General features: G+C 41.4%; 1 protein-coding gene across 1 annotated transcript in view; it reads left to right on the top strand.

The window, feature by feature from the left end:
• Positions 1-1699: 1699 nt before the first annotated feature.
• LOC310794973 (E3 ubiquitin-protein ligase TRIM35-like) overlaps positions 1700-8495 on the top strand; it is a gene marked incomplete at both ends in the record, with an annotated part of 7734 nt that continues 938 nt past the window's right edge. The window contains 2 exons of the mRNA XM_083656998.1: positions 1700-1770; positions 3810-5097. Coding sequence (XP_083513124.1) covers positions 1700-1770; positions 3810-5097 — 1359 coding nt within the window. The remainder of the gene's footprint in view (positions 1771-3809; positions 5098-8495) is intronic.

The raw sequence follows: 8495 nt of genomic DNA, 5'->3' as shown, positions 1-8495 counted from the left end.
TCAGTTGCTATGGCGATCAACAGATCTCCCAAAATCACATCAAGCACTCTGTCATACATTGTTGCTATGTTAATGAGCTCCCTGAGTCCTGGCTTGTTTACAAACTGGGCGTTACCTCCCAGCTTTGACACACAGTGCAGCGTCTGTGCATCAAGACCTGGCTGTCAGAAGACCATACATGTTTCATTCATGATCTGACTGGTGGTTTGTGCATGTGGACAATTTCATGCTGTAAAAATGAACAAATGTGCAAACACAATAATAGATTGGTGGGTGTTATTACTTAATGCAACAGCTTAACTGCACATACAGATCAAAATATGACTAAGAGCCAGACTGAGCCTGGAATGGACCCTGGAGTCTGAACCCAAATTAGCCCTCCCACAGCTATAATAAGACTAATACAGTATAACGCTGATGATGTGACATGTTTTCCTTGATTTAATTGCTATGCTAAAACAAGCTACATGTGCTGCTGCTGTTTGTGGCTGTGCTGTGGTGAGGTAGTAAGTTGTGTTGTTGTGGGGTGTGGGATATTGCAACCCCTATTCTGGAGATACAACGATCCAACTTACTGCCTTCCACATTGCAGCAATATGACGTGATGTGGTCCTGCTTGGAGGATGTGAACAACACACATGTACATCCTTTCTCCTGTGCTATTGACAGCCCTTACTGTAGGTCTCAGCTTGCTGCTGTACATGGTTAGATTTCCTAGTAGGAAAACAAACTGTTTTGTGGCATTATAATATATTAAATGTATACTTTGAGATATTTTTTGGTGACAGTCTTTCATTATTATAACCCCCTTTTGCCATTTAGGATCCTAGAAAGATGACTGAGGATGTACTCTACTGAGGATGAGATCATTCATGCCATGCATATTAAGACAAAGGACATTTCTGTAAGAATTGCTAGTATCGTCTGTTGTCTTGTTTCATGAATCATATTTTGGATTTTTTATTTTAATTAAAAGAAGTGTACCTAAACCCTTGCTGGCTGGGAGTGTCACACATGTGAGGAATAAGTATTGACGCGCATCTCCTGAAGTCCTTATTTTTGAGTTTTTGAGTTAAGCACATAAAATGAGATGTCTTCAAGAACCTTATTTTAGTTTTTTTTATCACATCTGCAAAAGAGTATGATCTCTTGACTGTTTGGATTCATTTTGACAGACATGTATTTTCTTGTAGAATGGTCAAACGAAGCACTTAAATCACAGCGTCGATTTACAACAGTGATACAGTCGTGCATATATGGGCCCTTCTTGAACTAACGTCTTTCTCTTTAAAAAAAAAAAAAAAATCCTAAACTAAAACTCGTACCACTGTTCCTTCAGGATTTGAAGTTGTCAGACTGTGCTCCATAGTTGATTGCTCTATTGCTGACAAAAAGTGTGTTATTGTAAGTCGCTTTGGATAAAAGCGTCTGCCAAATGACGTAATGTAATGTGCATATCGCATTGGTTTGAGTTTGTGAAGGTCAAATGAACATGAAAGAGCCTCCTTGTATTCTCGTGAACATGTCAAAATCGATCGGAGCATCACAAGTCAGTCTCTGGGTGCATCAAGTGGTCGCCTGAACTGACCTTCCTGAGCCAGACGGTTTCTGTGATTGGTCAGCATCCCTCATGTTTATTCTGCATCTTAGCCAATGGCAGGACGGGGCGTTCCCTATAGCGCTCGTCTATTGGTCGATGATGGGGCTTACGTGCTCTTTCGCTCTCGACCCGCATGACATGTGTGACCTGAGCCTGAGATGCAGGAAAATGTAAGCTCTCTGCCTCTATTTCTGGCACAAAAACGCCATCGTGAAGCGTAGAAGCATTTTTTTTTACATCCAGACGTACAATTCACGTTTGTGCAATATAATTTTGTGAGAGAAATACATTTGTTTATTACATAGCTTTGGTAACGCTATGATACGGATGTGTTAAACACCGGCTCTGTGTGAGGCGAAATTGTGAAGCGCACAGAGCGCATGGGCGAGGGTTAATTAACGCCCACCCAACCCAATTAATCAGAGGCAGTCCGCTATCCCGAGGGGATGGGGATGGGCAGGGATAGCGGAACGCATCTGAACTTGGGGGGGCCGGGGGGCGTGTCGGGGGGGGCGTGTCCCCCCGTCGGGGGGGGCGTGTCCCCCCCGAATCTCGGCAGCGCCGAAGAAAATGTTATGTTTTTTGGACTTTTATCCATATTTAGAAGAATATTTAATTTTAAATTAACATTAGGATTATACTGTTGTGATGTCATTATTCAGTATCTTCTCCTTTTCTATTATTAGTATTAGTATTAATATTAAATACTGAGTATCTCATGAAAAACTATTAATATTGCATCTTTTGTGTTTAGCTCCGTCTCACAGCAGGCCCGGCTCCAGAACCAAATTACAGAGGGGGCCTGCCCCTAGCTTGGGGGGGCCAAGGGGGGTCCGGGGGGATTCTCCCCCGGAAGAAGATTTTGTACATTTTAAAGTAAAATTCGTCAAACTGGTGCATTTGAGAGCAAAAGGAAGAGGCTAAATCTATGAGGAACTACACACATCTCTAATGTGTTGTGACTTTACAAATAGGCCTAAACAATTAATATTAAATGTATTTACACATTGTGCACAAATTGCATTCATTGTGACAAATTTACAATAGCTAATTAATATCCAGCCAGAATCATTGCAAATGGAGGTTCAAAGTAACAGTTAGCAATAGCATTCAGTTAATCAATGCCTAATGACAGCCAGATTCCGTTTTAAACTTTAAAACAGAAAAACGGAAAAACGTTTTTAGCACACACAAAAAAAAAAAAAAAAATTGAATGGGGGGGCCAGTTTAGGGAATGGGGGGGCCCGGCCCGGCCCGGTCAGGCCCCCCTCCAACGCCGGGCCTGTCTCACAGCATTGTAACATTGTAGTGCAGCAAGAAAGGAAAACTACTGTAAACATTTGAACCACATTTCTTGTTTAGAACCTATAGCTAGCAACATCGCCATCTCCTGAAAAACATTAATATTGCACCTTTCTTGTGGCTACATCACAGCATCTACTGAAAAACATTTATAGTGGATCTGACTTGTTTAGTTCACTTTAGATTCACATCACATCTGAAAAACAACCAGTCGAGTGTAATAAGTAAATGAGGTTTAATTGTAAAAAAAAAAAAAAAAAAAAAAAAAATCTAAAAAAAAAAAAAAAAAAAAAAAAAAATTTTTTTTTTTTTTTGGGAACTGAAAAGTACCCGGGCCGCGGCCCGGGTGGCCCGGGCGGTTCCGCGATCCCTGGGGATGGGGATGGGGATGGGGGGGGGGGGTTCAAAATGGTGTTTGCATCCATGAGACATGTCTTTCTTCTGTCATTTGTCATTGAATGATATATAAATATTATTTTGCACTCAATAAACTTTGCCAATGAAGTTACACCTGGATCATTTTCTATGTCTATATATTCCTGCACTGGAGTGAATTATGGATTCACTTGTTGTAAGGAAACCTATCAGGTTAAGTAATCTGCTCGGTGATTGGTCAGGAGCGAGGCTTCCGTTTTTACAGCTCAGTGCAGCGTGATTTCGAATCGCACATAGGTTACGCAGAAACCACGCCTCCTGTGCCCGCCTACGCAGCAGTCAAGCGCCGGGATTGGCCAGGAGCAAGTCTTTTGTCTTTTGATTTAAGAGAGACAGTTGAGAGAGAGAGAGCGCGAGTTCGGCCAAAATCCCGCTGCAAGAAGTTTGACACACACGGCTCAAAGTGACTTCCAGTGAACGTGACTGACTGACTCACGTTCGTGTTTTGGACTGGTCTGCCTGGTGAGTTCAGCTACACTCAGAAAGAAAATGGCTTCCTCATCAGAGGAGGATTTCTCCTGTTCCATCTGCCATGCCATCATCCTGTCGTCCTGTCATGCGGCCACAGCTTCTGTAAAGCCTGTCTGCAGAGCTGGTGGACAGAGAAACAAATGCGTGAGTGTCCAATTTGTAAGAAAATATCTTCAAAGAATCCACCTGTTAGCTTGGTGATAAAGAACCTGTGTGATGCTTTCTTACTGGAGAGAGATCAGAGAGCTTCAGCAGGATCTGAGCTTCTCTGCAGTCTGCACTGTGAGAAACTCAAGCTCTTCTGTCTGGACCATCAGCAGCCAGTGTGTCTCGTCTGTCGACATTCAGAAAAACACACCGGCCACAAATTCAGACCCATCCATGAAGCTGCACGGCTTCACAAGGAGGAACTTCAGGAATCACTGAAGCCCTTACAGGAGAAACGGAAGCGCTTTAATAAAGTTAAAGGAGACTGTGTTGAAACAGCAAAGCACATTAAGGTCCAGGGCCAACGCTCAGCGAGGCAGATTAAGAAGGAGTTTAAGAAGCTTCACCAGTTTCTCCAAGAGGAAGAGGAGGCCAGGATCACTGCACTGAGGGAGGAAGAGGAGCAGAAGGGTCAGACGATGAAGGGGAAGATAAAGCGTCTGAGCAGAGAGATAGCAGCTCTCTCTGACACAATCACAGCCATACAGAAGGTGCTGAGAGCTGAAGATGTCTCATTCCTGCTCAACTACAAGGCTACAGTGGAAAGAGTCCAGCGCCCCCTGCTGGAGGATCTACAGCTGGTCTCAGGAGCTCTGATAGACGAGGCCAAACACCTGGGCAACCTGAGCTTCACAGTCTGGGAGAAGATGAAGGAGATGGTCTCGTACACTCCTGTGATTCTGGACCCAAACACTGCCTGTCCATGCCTCATCCTGTCTGAAGATCTGACCAGTGTGAGATGTGTGGGAGGTGGAGAAGAGTGCCAGCTTCCTGAAGGAACCCCAGGGAGGTTTGAAGAGGACATCTCTGTCCTGGGCTCTGAGGGATTTATCTCAGGAACTCACAGCTGGGATGTTGAGGTTGGAGACAATACAGGCTGGTCGCTGGGTGTGTTAGAGTCTGACCAGAGGAAGGGAGACCTAGACGACGGTGCATCATGGACGATACAATTCTATGAGGATGAATATGCAGCACGCTTCCCACCATTAGAGAAATACACTGTTCTCCCAGTGGAGAATAAGAGGATCACAGTGCATAAATACACTGTTCTCCCAGTGGAGAATTACCCCCAGAGGATCAGAGTGCATCTGGACTGGGACCGAGGAGAACTGTCATTCTCTGATCCTGATACTAACACACACATGCACACCTTCACACACACCTTCACTGAACGGCTGTTTCCATACTTTCACACCGTGCACGCTCTTAGGATTTTACCAGTGAAGGTGTAGAAGAGTTACTCACCTTAGAACACAGTTTCCCATCATCCTCTACTCCCTCCTTCTTGACCTTTCACCTGCCGCTCCGTCTCACTTGCCAGCTGTGTGTGATTAGGACTGACTCACTTTGTCTAACAACTGTGTTTCTCCCAACAACCTTCCAACCAACCATTGATCCACTTTGCCTATAAATGAAAGTGATTGTTTACTGTTTGACTGGTTAATTAATGGAAAAGTATATTTTGATTAGCATGGATATTTGTTAAAGTTCCTGATTCCTGTTAGATGCTCTAAACTGGTGTTTGGTAGTGTACGTGAGGAATTATTAATATTGAATCAAGTTGAACTGTCACTTACCTACAAATATACTGATTAGACTATAAACTAACAAATATCAACTGCCATATCTGGATTACAGCTGACATCTAAACACCAGTTTAGAGCATCTAACAGGAATCAGGCATATTAACAAATATCCATGCTAATCAAAATATACTTTTTCATTAATTAACCATTCAAACCGTAAACAATCACTTTCATTATAGGCAAAGTGGATCAATGGTTGGTTGGAAGGTTGTTGGGAGGAACACAGTTGTTGGTTGGGATATTGAATTTGATTCTCATGTTGAGTGTTGTTTTTTTTATTATTGCTGCGTGAAGCTCGCTATTCTCAAGTAGAACTGCTTTGTTTTTTTAACTAAAGTAAAAATTATGTATTAATAAAGGTTCATTTAAAACAGCTCACCTAGCCAATGTCTTTAATCCTCTACATGATAGAAACATAAAATGCATGATTGTCTGTTTTAAAGGGAAAATCCTCCTAAAATAAACACTTAAAAGAAGAGAAAATGAAAAAAGGCGGTTCTGGCTCCAGTAGTTAGTTGTGCTTTTCTTCTTGGTGGATAAACGGTCAATCGTAGATGAGGTGAGGTCACCTCCAGATGTTTCCAGCAGCTCCGGTGGAGTTTGATATGAGAAGATGTTTCAGGATGTCAAACATGTTTGGTGAACGTCAGGTTTTGGTGTCAGTCCCTCACAATCAAAGAGCGAGGGGCTTATTTCTAGAGACGCCATTTTGCACCAAGAGACATTCAACAATCACACAGAGAGAGATCCATCGTAGAGGAGAGAGCAGTTTCTCCACACAGGAGCAGGAGAGAGACCAGCATGCACTGCAGCAGAGGTTGGGAAATGAACAATCCTTACATTTGATGAGCAAGTGGCTGTGTTAAACCCTGGAAAACAAGAGGAATGGTTTAAATTAGACATTTTTAATCCGATTTTGGTTTTATTTTGTTTTTTCTTTGACATGCAAAAAGTCTTCCGAAACATCTTGTCAGTAGTTTTCACATTTATTAGGTTTGGGAAAATGTTTATTTTTCATTGTTTATTTTTGTCCCAACAGCAGATTAAAATGACTTTGAATTAAATGAATCTGAACTTGTAGAAAAATGTATCATTTAATGTCATTCATTGGCATCAACCGGTTTTCCTTTTAAAACTCAGAATCTTTGCTGACAACTTTAAATCCACAATTTGAAGATTTATTTGGGCAAGACTCTCCTTCATACAGAAATAGAAATCCTATTTTGGATGGGCCAGTACAAAATCGGGCAGGCCAACTTGCCCCAGGGGGGGGAAAAGTTATAAAAAAACATTGTATTGGCTCTACAGAACCCCGCACTATTAAAACCCATGGGTTTAAACTTTTTAGGCTTGGGGAGCACATTTTGATTTCCCCGATCTAAATATGTGCAATTTCAAGACATTTTGAAAGATGGCAAAAACAATAGCTTTGAAACCATAGCCCAGAGGGCAATACCTACAATAGGCCTACATTACACCTGGAACTTAATGCACCTTACTTTTATTATTGCTATTATTATTACTCACACTGCTGTAGCATATAATATAGCCTAATATTAAGTAGCCTACCTTATATTGTCACTAATACTCAATATGTTTTGATAAAGATTGTAGGTGTAGCAGAACTGACACTTTTAGTAGCCTATTTCTTTTTTATTGTCTTAATAATCCAATTCTTCACAATGTCTCTGTTAGCTAGGCTAGCTATTTTCCCTACCTGAGTGTGAGTATCTGCAGCATTCCCCTCGGCGATCAATATAGATTTCTGACTCTGATTCTGAACAGCAGAGTTACTTTGCTGTCAACCTGAATTCCCCACAGAGAAGAAAATAATCCATTAGTTTAAGTTTTATTTGGCAGCAATTAAAAAGTAACAGGAATACACACACATATATATATATATATATATATATATATATATAGGCTACTATATATATATATATAGGCTACTATATATATATATAGGCTACTATATATAGTGCAGGGCTCTGTGCAGATCAATAAATTATTTAGAGGCTAACAGTATTATCTAACCTAGGTCATGAACTACTCTATAGCTCCCTTCACCGAGGAACCTAGTTTAGGCTGCTACTCAAATATCAACACTATAATATCATGCAGCTACTTGGAGTAGGTGAAACATTTTTACTGCCACATGACATTCTATAGAGGAGATTAAAACAAAGTACGATCTGGTCACTTTAAACTCACTTTTGAGTGCCACAGACACTCATATCACATATTGAACTGAGCTTAATTGAATTCATAACCTCTTTTTAACTAACCTCCCTTTCTCTATATCAGGTACATGGGGCAGCTTCATGTAATCAGCGGCACAAGTCCACCTATGCTGTGAGTTGTCCAGTAGCCTACACAAATGTAGACAAAAGACATAATGTAGGCCTATTGTAAGACACACATTTAACAGTGATTCATTAATCCAAACACGTTCATTTCGTCTATCTATTATTAACTATTAAGTGTTCTTATGGAAAGACTGTGTGTGTTTTTTGTCATACCTGACAGTTTCAACTGCTGCTTCCTGCAGTCTTCCTCAGAGACCTGCAGTCTTCCTCAGAGACGTCACGTGATGTTGTTGTGACGTGCTGTATGGCTGGTTTATGAAGGGTTGGCCATCCCACCTGGATAGGTAGGATGACCATGCCCCATGCTCGCCGGTAGGTATGACAAAAAACACACAGTCTTTCCATAAGAAAACTTAAAGGAACACTCTGCCCATTTTCAACCAGCTTTGTATCATTAGAACATCAGTAGTATAGTCTGTCATTTAATTTGACAGTTATTGAGTGTTAAAGTGTGGACCAGTGACATCACTGGTCCACACTAACTGAAATTATTAACTCATTAACTCAAATCAACTCTCAATAACTGTC

Source organism: Poromitra crassiceps (assembly GCF_964638095.1).
Source record: "Poromitra crassiceps genome assembly, chromosome: 20".
In the NCBI taxonomy this organism is placed as follows: Eukaryota; Metazoa; Chordata; class Actinopteri; order Beryciformes; family Melamphaidae; genus Poromitra; species Poromitra crassiceps.
The sequence above is the reverse complement of the archived record's forward strand: the minus strand, read 5'-3'. Positions and strand labels throughout refer to the sequence as shown.